This window comes from Trachemys scripta, chromosome 7, assembly GCF_013100865.1.
Source record: "Trachemys scripta elegans isolate TJP31775 chromosome 7, CAS_Tse_1.0, whole genome shotgun sequence".
NCBI classification, from domain to species: domain Eukaryota; kingdom Metazoa; phylum Chordata; order Testudines; family Emydidae; genus Trachemys; species Trachemys scripta.
In genome coordinates, this window is record NC_048304.1 from 5,875,133 (window position 1) to 5,893,418 (window position 18,286).

Sequence of the window (18,286 nt, forward strand, 5' to 3'; positions counted from 1 at the left end):
CCCACCTCAATAAATACAGAGATATTACTAGTAGGTACCCTATGATTTGCTTACTCTTTCAAAGAACTGGCTTTCACAACTCTAGCGCTCAATTCGCCACGACCTCTGTGTAAGAAACTCACATCAGTTTCAGTGGGGATTCTATACTCAGGAGGGTGAAATTCTGATCCCATTGAAGTCAGTGGGAAAACTCCCATTGACTTCAACCGGATCAGGATTTCACCCAGACAGTTTTTGGATACATGGATTCAAGGTTCTGAGTGTACGGATTCTTGATGACCTAGTTTTTAGAAGTGTGCGAATGTTTCCCTTCACCATTTGCATGTACATAAAAAGTTGTTCTCTCTCAGCCAACTTAATTATGCACCTGAATGTTAAGAAAGTATTAGTTATCCCCAGTCACAGTCTTTATATGTTTGTGTCCTAAAAGCAGGTCTATCAGATGGATGATGATTCCCCCAGTGCTTGAACGCTAAATGTTCTTGAATAAAGAAGGCGTTTCAAAGGTACCACATGGTTTTGTGATTCTTTTGTTCCCCCAGAATGTACATTACAAAGGTAATGCTTGGGGCATCTACACCTGCCATGCCATATGATAATGGTAGGATTTCACACACAGCTTTACCAATGTTATATATAAAATCTCTATCTATCGGCTACATCCTGAAATGTTTAGGCCAGATAAAACTCCCCCAGCTGATTTCATAAAAGGTAACTACAAAATCTGCCTGAGTAAGGACTGCAGGACTAAATATGAATAAAATGAACAGTCTAAGTTCTGCTGTTTTACCTAATACATTTCAGTCAATCATGCAAGAACACTATCCAATTAAATACTTGCATGAAATGACTCATCTGTACTTCATAGTCACAGTGAGAGGTCTTATTATTGCAAAAGTAACTAAATGTATGTCTTTCTAAATATAGTTTATATTACTTAGTATGAAGGACTGATTTCCTTAGAGAAGCACTAAATAAATAATACTGATTTTTAAAAAATTGTTGACAGAAGATATAATCTTACATTACCTATTCAGAAAGTCTTGCCCTCTTATAGCATTAAGTGTATTATTGTAGTTTAGCATAAGACTCAAGAAATCATTATACAAATTCATTTCTGATTACATTCTACTTGTCTTTAATTTTCACTGTTCGATGTTAACATTCAACATTGTAAATGTATGCAAGATTTATATAAAATTAAATAACAATATTGGAAAAATAAATACACTTTATTACATAAATACATAAATCCATACGGCTGAAAAGTTTCAGCTAATACTACACTCTTGTTTCAAAAGTGACCAAAAATATGGTAGTGACACTCCATCGGAACAGATGAAGTATGAACGGCTACCGAATGACGTCTGCAATCAATGTCAGAACTAGAAGCAAGTGAGGCAATACAATAATAAAAATTGGACTCTCCCTACTACCTACTGTAGTAGCGCATGGTAATATGAAAACGAGGGATACATATATATTTTTTATATTTTTCAGGAGAGACAAAACTTTGGTTCCTTGTTGAGCCCACAGATTATCATCCAGGTCCTCAAATACAGCTCTGGAATCACTTACGGCAGAGCTCGGGCAAATAACAGATAAGATACTTGACATGAAAAATCAAGACCCTACATAGGAACAATAGTGGCTCAGTTCTGAAAATCTTTCTCCAGCGGGAACTTTGCAAGAGAAAGGACGGTAGGAGCGAGTGACGCTACTACGCTACTAAATACTTTGGTCACAAGATTCTCCACTGAAGAGTTAGAGCAAACATTAATTAGCATAAGACTAAGAACACAGTTTACGGCTGCATGAACCCAGTGCTGCAAGATTGATTCTGCACACCTGACCCAGCTCATTGACCCCTGGTATCAGTGGGAGGTTTGGCTGGGGAAGGAATGCAGGATGGAGTCCTGTCTATCAAACACTGGGGGACAGATTCAGCTGTGGTGTAAGTGGGCACAACGCCACTGAAATTGACAGTTTTGCCAGAGCTGCGTACAGCCCTATGGTCTGTTCCCGAAGAGACGTGGTGATGATGCCAAATGCTGGATTACACCAAAAAAAACAACAGAACAGTCTATCCATCTCCTTTGGGTCTTGCAAACATTCAAGCACATGAACTAGAAGTTAGCAGCAATTTTCAGTACGTAGTTGTGGGACAAAACAACTGCATCGGGTATTGAGTAGTGCTCAGCTCATTCACTGTTAGCACCAACTATCAGTATAAAAGTGATACATTAGCACCTCACATTAAATATTTCAGATCTGTCCCTTGTAATGATGAAGCACCGTATAAATACTATTCAGCAATGTTATGGCTATCACATAATTCACTGAGGTATGAAAAAAATATTAGAAATGTTACCAAAAGCATCCACAGAAACTACAGTGACGTTAAACTCCAGCAATGTGACTTTTAAAACCATAGTGTTTAAGGAAGTCAATATATTACAAAAAGGCCTCTTTTTTTTTTTTGATAAAGTGCTTTCAAGTCAAATCACCTTTAAAAAACCTTCAGCTACGTTATAACAAAATATACAATACATTTTGACACGTGTTTGCATGTCATTTTAAAATGGTCACATCAAATGGTTTTCATTTTATTTAGCCAGCGTCCCAAGTCCCACACTCACTTCAGTGTAAGAGCGCCTGTTAGCAACCAGCCAGGAGCACTAGAATTCCACCTGTCCTCAGGCGGAGAGGGCCTTTTATACAGGAAGTCAGTATTATTCTGTGGAGTTCACCTTGCAGAGCAGAAAGACCCCAGGCTGGGCAGGGTAGAGTTTTAAGCTACGGGACGCTATATAATGGTCCAGATCATCCCCTGCATTAGAGCTGAAGCTGTGGGTAGATCACTCCAGTGCAGGAGAATCGTCCCAGTGGCACAGAGCCACCATAACCACTCCTATTCCACTCCCCTCCCAGAGTCGAAGAGGAAAGGTGACCTAAAGTAAGGGGGCTTCCCTACTTCCTGTTGATCCCTGGCTGCCATGATAGTCCCACGGGCAGCTAGTGTAATTTAGAGCAGTGGTTGGGGATCGGACCAAGGATCAGAGACATATGCAAGGGTAGCTTAAAGCCACTTTAAGCATCTATATGCTCCACAGCTGAGAATAAAGGACATTATATGTATAAACAGACATGTACATACGCCTCTACCCCGATATAACGCTGTCCTTGGGAGCCAAAAAATCTTACCGCGTTATAGGTGAAACTGCGTTATATCGAACTTGCTTTGATCCGCCGGAGAGCGCAGCCCCGCCCCCCCGGTGCGCTGCTTTACCGCATTATATCCGAATTTGTGTTATATCGGGTCGTGTAATATCAGGGTAGAGGTGTATATAGAAATACATATACATGTATATATGCATTATACTAATGTAGGAATGTGCATGTGTTTTCTGTGTGGGTGTGTATATATTTATAAATATATACACACTTATAAACACACATACTTGCGAATGAGGGCAACGTAGCACCAAAATCCTCCCGTAACTACAATTTTTTTTGCAGAGAAAATGCAAACATGTGCACTAAGAAGTGCACAATAAAATATTAACATAAAATATAATCAAAACTTTCATTTAAATTTAAATGTACTGCTTAAAATGCCAGGTTTTAATTTGCATGCAAAGAACTCAGTCATAACCAAGACTCGTAATGCATAGTGCTTGCAATGTAATAAAATGTACAAAGTTGGTTATCTAGCAGAAAGTGCCTTTTAAATTAAAGGAGTTTACCTTGCTAATGTAAGCCCTTCCTGAATGTGTCACGCTGAATATATTGTAAATAATCTTCTTTAAGTGCAGTTTTATGACACAAAATATTAACACCTTGGCTTTAAGCATATTAGATTTGTTGGTATGGAACATCTATAAAAAGAGTCACAAAGAGAAATATGTTATGGTCGTACCGAGCTCCACGGACCAGCATTCCAGGCAGCATCTCTAGGACAGTCCTGCATATTGCACTGCTCGCGGTCTGGTGGTTTGTCGAGAATTTCACAGCTCAGATCGGGAAACCTTTCACCGTTAGAGCGCTGGCACACCACAAGCCTTGTTCTTGTTCCTGCCCCACATGACTTTGTGCACTAGAGAAAGGAAATCAACAGAGAACGGAGTTATAATATTAGTAATTTGCATATGGAGCATTGTCTGAGCCAACCCCCATTGAAACCAATGAGAGTCTTTCCACGGACTTCAGGGTCGGGTGAGACAGGCCCCAGAAGAGGGTGTTGGTGTTTTTTTAAATTTTCAGAAGGGACCAGAGATTTTGGGGGCCACTATTTTTGGGAGCTCAGGATAAGACACATTAAACGGGAACAATCTTTAGAAAGTGCTAAACACCAGCCCAGTGCTTTTGAAGATGTCTGAAGCTGGACACTAAACTCACTAGAGCAGGTTGACATAATTCAAACGAGTAGCTTTTCTCTCAAAAAATGGCCTTTTTTAAAGAGAGTTTTCAAAATCTGTCATTGTCTGGAAAAGTTTCTGCGACAGACTTAATTGAAAACGTTATCAGACACTTTACAGAACTGTTTCAGCTCCCAAGAACTCGCTTTTCAGTAAACAAAACATTTTGCTAACCATTGTCAGTATTTTTTTCTTTCATTTTTCAACTCCCCGCCCTGCCCCCCCAACTGAAAACTTTGGCTTATGTCTTGAGAGATAGGAAAAGGGTCACTTGGCTCTCACCTCTCCCCAGCTGCCATAAGCCCACTGAGGACAAGGGCCAGATTCACATGATCTCTGCTCAACAGGTTTTGCTTTCTCATCACAGTTACTTGCAGTATATCCGTTTTCATCCTGGCACACCACAGCCCGCCGCTGGAATCCCCCAGCGCACGTACTAGAGCACTGCAAAACACAATCACCCACGCTGCCATAAAGTCCAGTTATTGCTTAGCATCCACTGGCTCTCCCAAAGGGCCATGAGAACACTCAGCTCTGGGAGTGCGCTCGTGCAACAGGAAGCGAAACCCCCACCTCCCGCCAAAGGAGCTAGAGTTAATAGACAAATATAAAGTCTATGGCATTAGCATAACTAACATCCTTTTACCTTTGCAGCATTGGTGCCGACTCCGGGGGTCCTCCGGGGCTGGAGCACCCACAGAAAAAACAACAGTGGGTGCTCAGCACCCATTGGTAGCTACACTGATCAGCTCCTCCTCCTCCCTCCCAGCACCCTCCGCCTGCCACAAATCAATTTTGTGGCATGCAGGAGGCACTGAGAGGGGAGGGGAGGGGTGGAGTGAGGGCAGGCACACTTGGGGGAGGGGGAAAAGAGGTGGGAGAATGGGGGTCGAACACCCCCAGCGAAATGAGGAAGCTGGCACCTGTGCTTTGCAGTCTCCGTAAATCAAGCAGAAAAGCCTGTCGTTACCAACATCAAATCCCCCATGACGCTTTAGGCCCCAACTCAGCGAAGGAATTCTGCATGGGCATAACTTTAAGCGCCTGAGCCATTCCACTGACTTCACTCGGATATTTAAAACTCCTCCCACACCTCATCACCTTGCTGAAGCGGGACCTTAGCAATGCACTGTTTCAAATCTGCGTTCACAGGGTGTGTTTAGAAAAAAAATAAGACAGTCTCAATTGTGGTTGGTCGCTAGCCCTTAGCAAGGAGCAGAGCGGCACTGCCCCAGGAGAAGACCAGGAACCACATGGGGACTCAAAGGCACCATCTGATCCCTAGTTAGTCCTTGGCCTCAAGGGAAGTAACGTTGCCAGCCCTCTGCCCAGCAGATTGCTTACCCTGCCGTGCCCTCTGGTGCTTGGAAGGAGCAGAGCTAAGGATCCACCCGTATGCACGGGCAAAGGAATAGAAGGCCCATATGGGTAGTGAGTGCAGGGGAGTGAGGTAGTACCTAAATTAATGGAGATATCCCATCTCCTAGAACTGGAAGGGACCTTGAAAGGTCATCAAGTCCAGCCCCCTGCCTTCACTAGCAGGACCAAGTACCGATTTTTTGCCCCAGATCCCCAAGTGGCCCCCTCAAGGATTGAACTCACAACCCTGGGTTTAGCAGGCCAATGCTCAAACCACTGAGCTATCCCTCCCCCCCCTAGTTGCACATCTGTGCAGGGGGAACACAGGGTTCATAGTTTGGCCTGAAGTGACACTTACAGCACCCCATGGGCCGATTCTCCACTGGTTGCCCCCTGGTATGTGCGCGGGGCCAGCGTTCTGGTTTGGGTTTCTCCCCGGGTGGGGTTTCGGTGGATGCTCCGGGTATGAGAAAGAGTGGATTGGCCTGCCGGAGTCATGGGTGTTCTGACAGGAAGACACAGAGCAATCCTGGTCCGTTGCTGGGAGATCGTCTGGATCGCATTCACTTCTATCGACCACCTGGTCGCTGTAATTCAAGCAGACCACCTGCCGCGTTGCCTTACCTTGACCGCACGTCACTGAACACTGCATTGACAAGTGGAAAAGAAGACACTCATTTCCGGCCTGGAGAGATGCTTTTTAAAATGAAACCACTTGCTAATAAAAAGAAGTTGAACCATCTCAACTTCCTTGCCCTTCACCTGGATGACAGAGTACATGAGAAATATATGAACTAAACTGAAGGAACGGGCCATATAGATTATATTGTGGTAAGAACTGGATTTGCTTACAGAACTCCACTCCAGGGCTTTCCATTGTCCACACGGCGTTACGGAGCACACTTCTGTCGCTGAAGGCTTAGGGAGGTGAAAACAGGCGGCTTCATCGGCCACTGAGCCCTGATCATCACGACAGCTGACATATCTCATCCTAGTACCTTTCCCACATGTCATTGAGCACTAGGAAAGATCAGCAAGTAGTTTAGTGAGAAGTCATCTCCTGTCGCGCAATGTCACAGACTTTGGGATAAAAATCAAAACCAACGATAACGAAAAACGTGTCATCTTATAAAACGTAACCATTGACCACACACTTACGGGCGTCCAAGATCCAAATCTCCACTGTGTCCTGTGAACGCTGGGCATAGATCTTTTCGTTTCTGGAGCAGCTGGATGGAGAGGACATGCTGCTATTTCACAGTCCTAGCAAACAAACATATGAGAGGAAATGAAAAATATTGGATTATTGATTTGCAGATGCTCCAGGTAAGTAATCCCCCCAATGTAGTTAAGAAAGAAGGAAAAATATACGGTGCCCTACAATCTGTTATTTACAAACTCTTCACTTCAATAGAAGCAGGTTCTGCTCTTAGGTCCTCATGACAGAGCTGCAAAATTTGAAATCAATACATTGGGGGGGGGGGCCAGGGGAAGAGGGGAACTGAATTGCATCCAGCTTTTGATTTGCCAATATCCTCAAAACTACCAAACCTCACAATCATAGGTCATCTGCATTTATGATGATGAACTTCCAAAGAAAGGAGTTTTGGGGACAAGAGTAGAGATTGTCACCAAGAAGGCAATAGGCGTTCCAACTCCTAACAGTTTTCGATGGCCATTGGGCTCCTAACACCCTTAAGCACTACTGAAAAATACCAGCCAAACTAATTTTTTTAATCACATGAAAAAATTGGACCTGGAGCAAATGTACTGATCATAAGTCACGCTGGTTTTGGAAAGAATGAGACAAATTTTTAACCTTGCTCAAATATGTTCCAAATAAGGAACTGTCTGGTCAATGTCTTATGCCTCTTTCAATCAGGCTTTCACAAAGCAGTGTGAGCGAGAAGACGGAGCACTGAACTGGTGGTACTCAGGAGCCATGGGTTCCATTCCTGCATCTGCCACTGGCCTGCTGGGTGACCTTGGGCAAGTCACTTCACCTCCCTATGCCTCAGTTTCCCCAACTGTGATCTAGAAATCTATTCACTGATTGATGTCCAAAAACTGAACCCCCTTGTATTGGCGGATGAAATGCTGAAATCTCTGCCAAACATACCTTGACTGAAACAGAGAGTCCTGAGTGTATTAAACGTAATAAATAATCCAAAATAACTGGAACAGAACATGGAGATGGAACGTGACCTTTACATATTGCCCATGATGAAAAATGCTTCCGTTTTGCAAACTTTACATAATTTTAGCATATACTGTATTCTGTACCTTTGCAGAACTTTCCCTATCTAATGGCATCCAGAAACCATCCACACTGTGACACACAGAGAAGCTGGATTTGGATGTAGGGCTAGACTGCGATTCTATCCTTCTGAACCGGAAGCGTGATAAACTGATGATTGCACAATAGCAGGAGTTCTGAGAGCCAGAACTGGTGAGGTCAGGCAGGAGCCATCAGTATAATCCGAGCTGCTGCTTGTCTTACCTTCCTTAACATCTTTGGAATTAACAGAAAAGGAAGGAAAGCCTACATCTAAAACTACAAATGGTAGATGTGCAGGATTTATCAACACATGAAAGGTCAGGGTCATGAACCAATCCTTGGGATATAAAGCGGGAATAATTGAAGCTAGAGTTACCATACCAAATTTGGTGCATCACATGTATTTGTAATAATTTCTGAGATACAGGATCAGATGACAACCTCTTTTCTTTTTTGGTATGAGGAAATAAGGGGAATACAAGCCCTTTCCCACAAATTCTTGAGGTACCCATTCTGTCACTTCTGGATTGATTACGTCACCTCCCTCTTGATGCATAGTGCTCTCATGAGACTAGCTACTAAAAAGGAACTGGAAGGGAGGCAGAGATTGAAATTGAATGGTGTAACCATCCTCAATACGTGAAGAATCCATTGTCACCCAACCCTCTTGAAAAAAAGACAGATGGGAACCAAAGCGAGGGAGGAAAAGGTATAGATCCTTGTAGATTAGTCCAAGATCCTTGACTGTGGCATCAAATCTGATGCTTTTGCAAATGTCCTGATTGTGAGTTTACCAAAGAGGATGACGGACCAGTTGTCCTCTTTTGATATCTCAATCTCATCTAGGATTGGTCAGAAGATCTCTGTTGATAAAAGTATCAGAAAAGTGTTCCTCTATCTCGAGGAAGAAGGATGAGGACTAAATTGCTTCCTTCTAAATACTAATATGTCTATAAACTCAGTGATCTAATAGTGGATCTAATAGCCTTTCAAGGGGACACTCATCCATTGTAAACTAAACAAACTGTCCATCGAATGGCAAATCTTCAATGGGGTTGCCTGTACTTCCTTAGGCAAACCTGATGCAGACAACTGTGATGCACATTTCATAGTAATAGCTGTAGCCACTGGACAGACCAGTATCAGCAGTGTCCAATGCAACCTGCAGTGCGGTTTTAGCAATTAAGTGACCTTCTTCGCAGATTGATCTAAATTCATCTGTAATTTCTACAGGTATCTTGTTCTTAAAATCAAACAGAATGGCCCGTTGAAGAGTATCATATTTAGACAGCATGGCTTGATAATTAGCTATCCTAACTTGTAAACACTGAGGAATAAATTTTCCGTCCAAAGATGTCTAGTCTCCTTGATTCTCTTTCTTTGGGCGTTGACTTTCCTATTTGTTTCGATTTTGCATTTGTAACAGTAACAACAAGTGAAGATGGAGTAGGAGAAGTATAAAAATACTCTGAACCCTTGGACAGTACTGGATATCTATGATCAGCACACTGTGAAGTAGTGGCAACTGAGACAGGAGTAACCCAAAGATCTTTTGCCAGATCTAAAATTCCTTCATTTATAGGTAGCGTGACTCTCCTCTGTGGGCAGGTTATGTATACAGTAACTAGAGTTCTTCAAGATGTTTTGTCCGATGGGATCTCCACGTCAGGATGTGTGTGCACCTGCATGCTCTTGATTGGAGACTTTTTTTTTTTTTTGTCAGCAGTGCCTTATGCATCCTTATAGTCTGGTAGGAAAGTATGCAAGGAGGGGAAGACCCTCCGCTGCTCCGTTTTCTATTCATGGAGCCCAGAGGCAAAGACAGCGGAGAAGAAGGGTGGGTAGTGGAGCACCCACAGGGACAAAACATCTCACAAAACTCCTCCTGTTTCTCTACAGGTAAGTCACTGCTCCTTCTTCTTTGAGTTATTGTCCCTATGGGCGACACGTATGCCGCCCACACTCACCAGCCACCGCAGCTTGCCGTGCGCACCCGGGGACTGGGGACAGTGCCCTGCTGGCCAAGAGCTGGCACGCAGTGGGGGCCTGCGCTGATGGAGCAGCAGGGGGGGCAGCCAGCCCTGCGCGCTGCCGCTTTGCCTCGTCACCAGCCTTATACACCCACCCATATTGTCGGCCACTGGACCCACCCACTCACCGCGAGAAGGGATCCAGCCAGTAGCAGGACCCGCCAGTACTGATGGTGAAGGGGGACAGAAAATATGGGACAATTTGCCTGTTTTTAAGAAAAAGTTGGGACACCTGCAGGAGGGCTTAAAAACAGGACTGTCCCTTTAAAAACGGGACATCTGGTCACCCTAGGCATGCTCCATGGTATAGAATTGACACTAGGAAGCCCACTGCGGCTTCGACATCAAAAACGGAGCACGTGACAACTACAACAAGACTGTACAGATCCATTTCATGGCCTACGTACACGTTCAATCCTCACCAGATCTGGCAAAAATGCACACTGGAACGCCCTGCCCGCCGCCAGGTTTGCTAACAGAGAGCATTGGAGCAGAAAGGGCGCGGCCTACAAGCTCTGCTGCTCTTGCCGGAGATCTGCCCCAAACCACTCAAGTTGGCCACCGACGGTCCGTCTCCCCTGCAATCAAAACCCCGGGGCTGGTCCATGCCAGCTGACACAGGCTCACGGGGCTGTTTAATTGCGCTGTAGATAGTCAGGCTCAAGCTGGAACCCGGGCTCTAGGACCCTGTGAGACGGAAGGGCCCCCGAACGTTTGCACCTCAATGGAAGAGCCCCACAGCTCAAGCCCCGTGAGCCGAGTCAGCTGGCACAGGCCAGCCGGAAGCGTCTAACTGCAGAGTAGACGTTACACCTTCAGCTGGTATAAATTAGCATTGTGCCACTGAAGTCAGTAAAGCTACATTGATTTGCACCAGCTGAGGAGATAGAATCATAGAATCTCAGGGGTGGAAGGGACCTCAGGAGGTCATCTAGTCCAACCCCCTGCTCAAAGCAGAACCAATCCCCAGACAGATTTTTTACCCCAGTTCCCTAAATGGCCCCCTCAAGGATTGAACTCACAACCCTGAGTTTAGCAGGCCAATGCTCAAACCACTGAGCTATCCCTCCCCTCGACCCAGGGATCTTCAAAAGAGCAGATCTTGGTATTGATTTACTAAGCCAGGAACAATGAATAAAGAGGAAAGACATGTTTATTTTATCACTCCTGAAAGAGGCAACGCCAGGATGGGAACAAGAGATGGAGAGAAGTGTAACATTTACCTGTGTGTCCGTCGGCCGTGTGGCAGCGTTACACTCATTGTCATCCACTACTGATACATAGGCACCGACGACACATTTCACTGCTCTCATTTGGTAGCCCTGCCCACATGTCATTGTGCACTGGGAGGGGGAAAAATAAGAAAGACTGAATAAAGATTTGACCTGGACAATATTAAGCGGGGTAGTGTATTCGAAGCCTATCATTGCTTTCGTAACATCCACCAAAAGTAAAAAAGCCTTTTTCTTCTACTTCGATCATTTCAACTTAAAAGTAGGTCAAACTTAATTCACTGCTTCCGTCGGAATCCTGCATGCTTCATTTATCGTCTTCAAATATGGATGTATGAGTGTTTAAATGATTTCCCATTCTGTGGGATATGAATTTAGTATAATCCCTGTCACATTGCTTTGCATGCAGGCTGTGCAAACTTCCAGTAACATACCATGATCATGAATGAAAGGCATTATGCCGATCAGTAATTTGTGTGGTCTAGCTAACTTAAAAAAAAAAAAAAAATTAAATAACTAAATCATAAAAGTTACAGCTGCAATGGAAATCAAGACGACAGAATTCTCTGGAAGAAATTAGCACAGATTGCTTATTTTCCCCTCTGTGGAAATAAATTTGAAACACAACAAAAACTAAGGCAAGATTTTGAAAAAGGGCTGCGGAAAGTCAATGGGCGCTGCATTTATGAAAATCAGGCCCCTTCTTATTAAAAGGAGGTAATATTGCCTAGTGGATAGAGCACTGGCCTGGGATTCAGGGCATCTGGGCTCCAGTTCCAGCTCAGCTGTTGGATGACCTTGAGCAAGTCATGTCAGCCCTATGTGCCTCAGTTTCCCCATCTGTAAACTGAGGGTAGAGATACGAACCTCCTTCGTATAGTGCTTGGGCGAGGTGCTGAGTGCCCTCAAGTCCCAAGTGGGCTCTCAGCACTGTACCAGAGCGGGTATTGCTATTATTTAGGTGCCTAAATATGGACTTCATAGTCTAAGCTTGGAAACCCATTTTTGAAAATCTTGGCCAATCTATGATAAACACAAATGAAATTTCGCATGGTCCTGCTACTGCTGTCAGACCATTCATGCCAGGAGCAGAAGGAAACAGAGTCTCTTACATTACCTGTCCCCAGGGTCCAACTTGCCACGCGGCACATTCCTGCTGCTGACAGGTCTGCACAGAATTGGGCTTACTCTCCGGATCACAAAACCTGTCGTTCAACCGATCTTCTCCAAACTGGCACCACGTCTGGCGATGTTTGTGCCCTTTCCCACAGGTTACCAAGCACTGCAAGGAGCAAATCACAGACTCGGGGTCAGATCCTTAGCCGGTGTCAATGGAACTATGGTGATGGACAGCAGTTGAGAATCTGCCCATGATATTAAAATCAGACCAGAAACCACCACAACTGTTTGCTTAGAGGCGTGTCTTTAACTAAGAGGAGTTGGTTCATAGCACCAACTGGAGCTTAAAGAGAACTATGGGGGTCAAAACAAACATACAGGGAGGGTTGAAAATAACATCAAGCCAAAGAACATGGAGTAATATCAGGATTATTATTAATCACCCTGTTTGGGTAAATCCATGTAATTAAGGATGTACAGTGCAACTCATACAGGATTTACTGGGCTGGATTCTGACGTAAACCTGGTGTAACTCCACTAACTTCAGTGGCTAGCGCAGCTTTACAGCAGTGTAACTTTTCCTCTGTGTTGCTAACATTCTTGTTATTGGCTCCCTAGAACAGGGGTCAGCAATAAGTGGTGTGCCGAGTCTTCATTTATTCCCTCTAATTTAAGGTTTTGCGTGCCGGTAATACATTTTAACATTTTTAGAAGGTCTTTTTCTATAAGTCTATAATATATAACTAAACTATTGCTGTATGTAAAGTAAAGAAGGTTTTTAAAATGTTTAAAAAGCTTCATTTGAAATTAAATTAAAATGCAGAGCCCTCCGGACCGGTGGCCAGGACCTGGGTAGTGTGAGTGCCACTGAAAATCCGCTCACGTGCCGCCTTCGGCGCCCATGCCATAGGTTGCCTACCCCTGCCCTACAACTTCTTAAGAAGTGCCAGAAAGCAAAGGATCAAATTACGGATGCTGTAGCGTGAGGGTCAAAATGGGAGGTGTGCCGGGGAGAAAGGGTGCAGAAGCCCTTGCCTCCAAACCAATCCAGTGCAGAAGGCAGCCATGATCTGTCTCCAGGGCCCGAGGAGTCTGGAAGGCCACAGCCAAGCACTAGCCGGGCCTCAATGGGGACAGGAGTACTGGCAACATCTCTGCAAAGATGTAGCAAAGTGCTCCTCTTTCCATGTTCCTGCCAGCCCAAAGGCATCACCCCAGGGGCTGACACTCTCTCTCTTCCTGCAACACAGCTCATGTTCTTAGGCGCCGGAGTTGGACCAAAGACCAAAGTGGGATTTTTCCTCTGTCATCTCATTTCTTTGACTCCTGAAATAATATGCCCCGTGGAGAAGTGAGCCCTGTTTAGACGAGCTACTGGGGTTTGCGTTTGTGGAGCTAGAGGGCAGGCATACCCTTCTCCATGAGCCCCGTCAAAAGCGACAAAGCACCCCTGGAGCTGGAGTAATGCTTCATTTCCCTATTGTAGGCACATGCTTTCCAGACAGAAAAATGGCCAGTGGAGCTGGAGGCTTAGGACCAAGGACACTGCTTCCCCACTCCTCCCTTTATCCTGGCTCCCAACTTTTCTTGTGTGCGGGGGTGAAGAGAGTGCCCCTAGAACAGAGTGCTGATACCCCCACCGGGCATAGGACTCTGTGATATCTTTCACTCCTTTTCCACAGCAGAACCCCAGTGGTTCCAACGTGCCCCCTCTAAGGGAAAGAATCTGGTCTTTAGTAGCCATTCATCAGTCATGGGTAAAGACAGGCACATCAGTGCAGGCTAACTACTAAGTGCAGTGTTGCTGTACCCAGGTTGGTCCCAGGATATGAGAGACACAAGGTGGGTGAGGGAGTATCTTTTATGGGCCCAACACCTGTTGGTGAAAGAGACAACTCCATGGAACTCTCCCTTTTTTGGTTTTAAAACAGTAGACACTTACTTCTGACCAGTCACCTGTTTTCCACTGTGGACACAAGAAGTCACTACAGCGCTGTGCAATGAGCTTCTCCTGCTGGCTGCATTTACTGTCATCCAGTACATCATTGAGGGTGTTAACGCAGATGGCTCGTCGTCTCCTTGTGCCACCACCACAACTTTTAGAGCACTGAAAGAAAGAAAAACTCAGTCAATACACACATAGGAATTGTACTCTGGGCCAGGCCAATAGTCTAAGTAGGCCTGTAACCTGGACTAGATGCGCAGAAGGAGATGCAAGAAACCCCATAAAGAACAACTGTACAAAAGTGTCCCCATAGGGCAAGTTTCTTCCTAAGCCCAGGCAGCTGATGGCTGGTTTTGACCAGAAGTACAAAAGTTTGTTTCCCTTATATATTTTTTTTTTAAGTCTTACCAAGCACAATAATATCTTGTGGCAATGAGTTCCACGGGTTTCATTATGGGTTGTGCCAAAAAGGAGTTCCGTTATTAGTTTTAAATTTGTTGCCTTTCGATTTCATTCAACTGGTGTCTTTTTGTACTTGTATCATAAGAAATGGTAAATAGCAGTGGCCCGGTTTAACTTCTCAACACCAAAAATTGTTTTCAGGGCTTTGGAACTGTGCTCCGGCTCCGCTCCAGCTCCAGACAAAACCTGCAGCTCCACAGCTGCTCCGCGCTCCAGCTCTGGGCTCCGCTCCAAAGCCCTGATTGTTTTACATCCTCTACCATTTATACCAAGGTGCCTTTACACCACTCGGGCGCTTTACGTGGCCTCAAGATGTGTCAGTGCCAAAGCCGTGTAAAGGGGCCTCAGTGGAAATGAAGATCCAGATACATAGTATTTTAAAAAGTCAAGAGATTTATATTGCAGTCATGAAACAGAAGCTTGTCTTTATTTCAGTCTGCATGCTAAGGCCACACACAAACTCTTTATGCTAGCAGCTGTATGTGCAGAGAAAGGTCAAGATCTGTTTTACAGACATCGGAGGAATGCAGAAAGCAATGGCGGATGCGTTACTGGGCAGCTTTGGACCCAGAGAACATGCTGAAAAATCAGCAGAAACGTCACTGTTTCCCAGTTCCATGTGCTATTTATAGCTACCAGTTTCACGGACTAGCTCCTCCTGATGACGGCTCCATGCAGGACTGACCGACTGCAGGGTACATCTAATGCACTATTCCAGTAGAGGGCTTCAAAGCAGCAGCAGAAGACTGCAGGATACTTTCCAAAGCCACTTTTATTACTAGGTTAGGCTGACCAAGTGCCTCCCCTACCTAAACATTTGACTGGGAGCTGCCAAGAATACACAGGCTGGAGATTTTTACCGGAAACAAGGCAAATTTCACCACTCAGGTGACATACTTACATCAGACCAGGCTGAATACCGCCATCCTCCTACGTTACAGTCTCCAAAGCATTTTTCCCTAGTATTTGGCTTGGTTTGGCCACTGCAGAATCGGTCGTCGACTTTCTCGGTCTTCCCTTCCGACCTACTGTACTTTGTGCAGTAGACTTCTAGCGTTCGGTATCCCAGCCCGCACTGCGCCGTGCATTCGCTCTTTCTAGCAATATGCCACCTGGGCACAAACCCCACCCCCCAAAAAACACCATCAGTAACTCAGCCAGTTTTATGCTGTCTAAAATAGTAAGCCTGGAAGAGCACGGCGAATGCACCTGGTTTTGAGAGGAAAAGCAGAAGCAGAAAGGGTTGCTGCCTTTTAGTATCCTATGTGTATAATGCAGTTAGTATCATGTTACATAAATAAGGAATGTACGTACTTTAATTATATAGATTTTTAACTCATTACAACACCACCCAAAGCTTTGCATCTTCAAAGTGCTGTCTAAAACATTAGCTAATTACTCCTTGCATCACTCTTGGAATGTACATATGTATTATTGGCCCCTTTTTACGGATGGGGAAACCAAGGCAGTGAGTTTAAGTGACCTACCCAAGGTCACAGATAGAATCAGTGGCAGAGCAAGGATTAGAATTCAGGGGTTCCTGGCTTCTAGGCCTGTGTTCAGACCCCTAGACTATGCCTCACCCTCAGAAAACCAAAAGCTTTCCAAAAACATGGCATCAAATGTATTAGATTTGTATGGGCATGAAGTGTACGTCAAATGTAATTCCATGGACCAGAATGCTTTAGCAACACTTTCAGCCCTCTGAAGTGGAACCGAGTGATTTGTGCACTGGTACAAGGTAGAGGATACAAAGAAAGTTCTATCAGGGATTAAAAAGCGCTGGCTCTCAGATGGTGGGACTTTGGTCCTGGCGTTTGCCAGGGGGGCTTCTACGGCCCGCAGGCAGTGATGCCAAAATTAAGGCCATTTAACGGAGAACCTCAGGGCTTTTGTCCACCTTTCGGTTCTTGACCACACTTTCCTATCCACAGCCACATCCTCGTGCTTTAGTCACCTTTCCTACCCTGAAGCTAAGAGATTAGACATCCTCCTTTAAGACTGACATGGAGAAGGCAAGAATGCAATGTGTGTGGCATTCTCTCCAGAATCCTCCAGAATCACCTCCATGCTGTCCCCAGGCTGGAGAGCTAAGGTCCAGCTGTTGCTGCTGAACCTGGATTTTTCCCAGGTGGTTGCATTAAATTGATGTCCACATATATATGGTGCAGTTCTCATAAGGCAACAGAGGTCTGATTTTCACAGTTCCCGTGGACGTTAGCTGGAGCTGTGGGTGCTCCTTGCTTCTGAAAAAAAAACAGGCTCCAGATGTGCTTTCCGATGTTTCGATACCTGCCTTATGACTAGAATAGATCTGTGCAGGTGACGGGAGACTTTAATTCACACCATTGGGATTCCTCACTCCAGAATCTGGGACTAACACGTTTTCTACTGTCAGGACTTGATATAAATATTAAATTATATCACAGAGTGCTGGATGGGTGGCAGAAAAAGCACAGCTCAGTTGACGGGCCACTGGCCTGGGAAATTGGAGCCCTGAGTTCTCTTCTTGGCTCTGCCACTGATCTGCTAGGTAACCCTGGGGAAACCCAATCACCTTTGTGTCCCAGCCTTTGGATTTATCTTGCAAAGTCTTTGGGGGCAAGGGTAGTCTCTTAATGTGCCGTTAATACAGATCCTAGCACAATGGGCCCCAGACCAATAATAAATAATAATAATAATGATAATAATAATAATTAAATGCATGTTTAGTCCTAAAGGCTTCCTTTCATATTTGGTTGCGAGCAGTTGTGTTTATTCTCCCATCAATGTACTGAGGGTACATGCAAGTAATTGACATTAATGCGATCTACACAGCCAGATTGCCCAGGCGTCAGAGAGGGACTGGGCCCCAAGGCACTGAACAGGGTAGAATCCTGCCTTTGCAGAGATGCACCTGCATATCTAGGAGCAGAAGTTGGCCTTTCATACTCTTTTGAGGGTGTTCTCCATGTTCCTCTTAAACATCCCCCATCTGCACTCCCACCCGCTACACATACACACACTCTTCTGGGTTTTATCCAAGCCCCTCACCCTAAAGATCATCCAATGCAGACACCATTTTTCCAAGCGAGGACTGCTAAACTGGTCTGCCTGCATCACTGCCTCTTCACCAGTTGTCCCCGACCCTGTCGGAGGTGCTTGTGGTTACTTCACTACAATTGCAGACTGGCAGGATATGACATGGTGAATGGGGCTTGATTACATGAGGTCCTGAGAGCCCACTTGGGACTTGAAAGCACTCAGCACCTCGCCCAAGCACCTTGCAGAATTAGGTCCATGGGGATTAATTAATGTCCACTGAAGTCAATGGAACGAGTCCCATTGACTTCAACAGGCATCGGATCAGAGCCCAAATTATAGTCTCTTGTATAGAAAACGCAGAGTTCTTCAACTTGGCCACAAGGCCAAACTCCAGCAGAGTAGCTAGGAGAACAAAATAA

At 44.9% G+C, this 18,286-nt stretch overlaps 1 protein-coding gene across 1 annotated transcript in view; it reads right to left on the reverse strand.

Annotated features, from left to right (window-relative positions):
• Window positions 1-18,286, reverse strand: part of ADAMTS9 (ADAM metallopeptidase with thrombospondin type 1 motif 9) — a 124,142-nt gene that overhangs the window by 42,794 nt on the left and 63,062 nt on the right. Inside the window, exons 20-28 of the mRNA XM_034775562.1 lie at window positions 15,745-15,955; window positions 14,379-14,543; window positions 12,435-12,599; window positions 11,309-11,428; window positions 6,936-7,040; window positions 6,630-6,797; window positions 6,136-6,423; window positions 4,701-4,862; window positions 3,920-4,096 (exon numbers count right to left, since the gene is read on the reverse strand). Of these exons, the coding sequence (XP_034631453.1) occupies window positions 3,920-4,096; window positions 4,701-4,862; window positions 6,136-6,423; window positions 6,630-6,797; window positions 6,936-7,040; window positions 11,309-11,428; window positions 12,435-12,599; window positions 14,379-14,543; window positions 15,745-15,955 (1,561 nt within the window). The remainder of the gene's footprint in view (window positions 1-3,919; window positions 4,097-4,700; window positions 4,863-6,135; window positions 6,424-6,629; window positions 6,798-6,935; window positions 7,041-11,308; window positions 11,429-12,434; window positions 12,600-14,378; window positions 14,544-15,744; window positions 15,956-18,286) is intronic.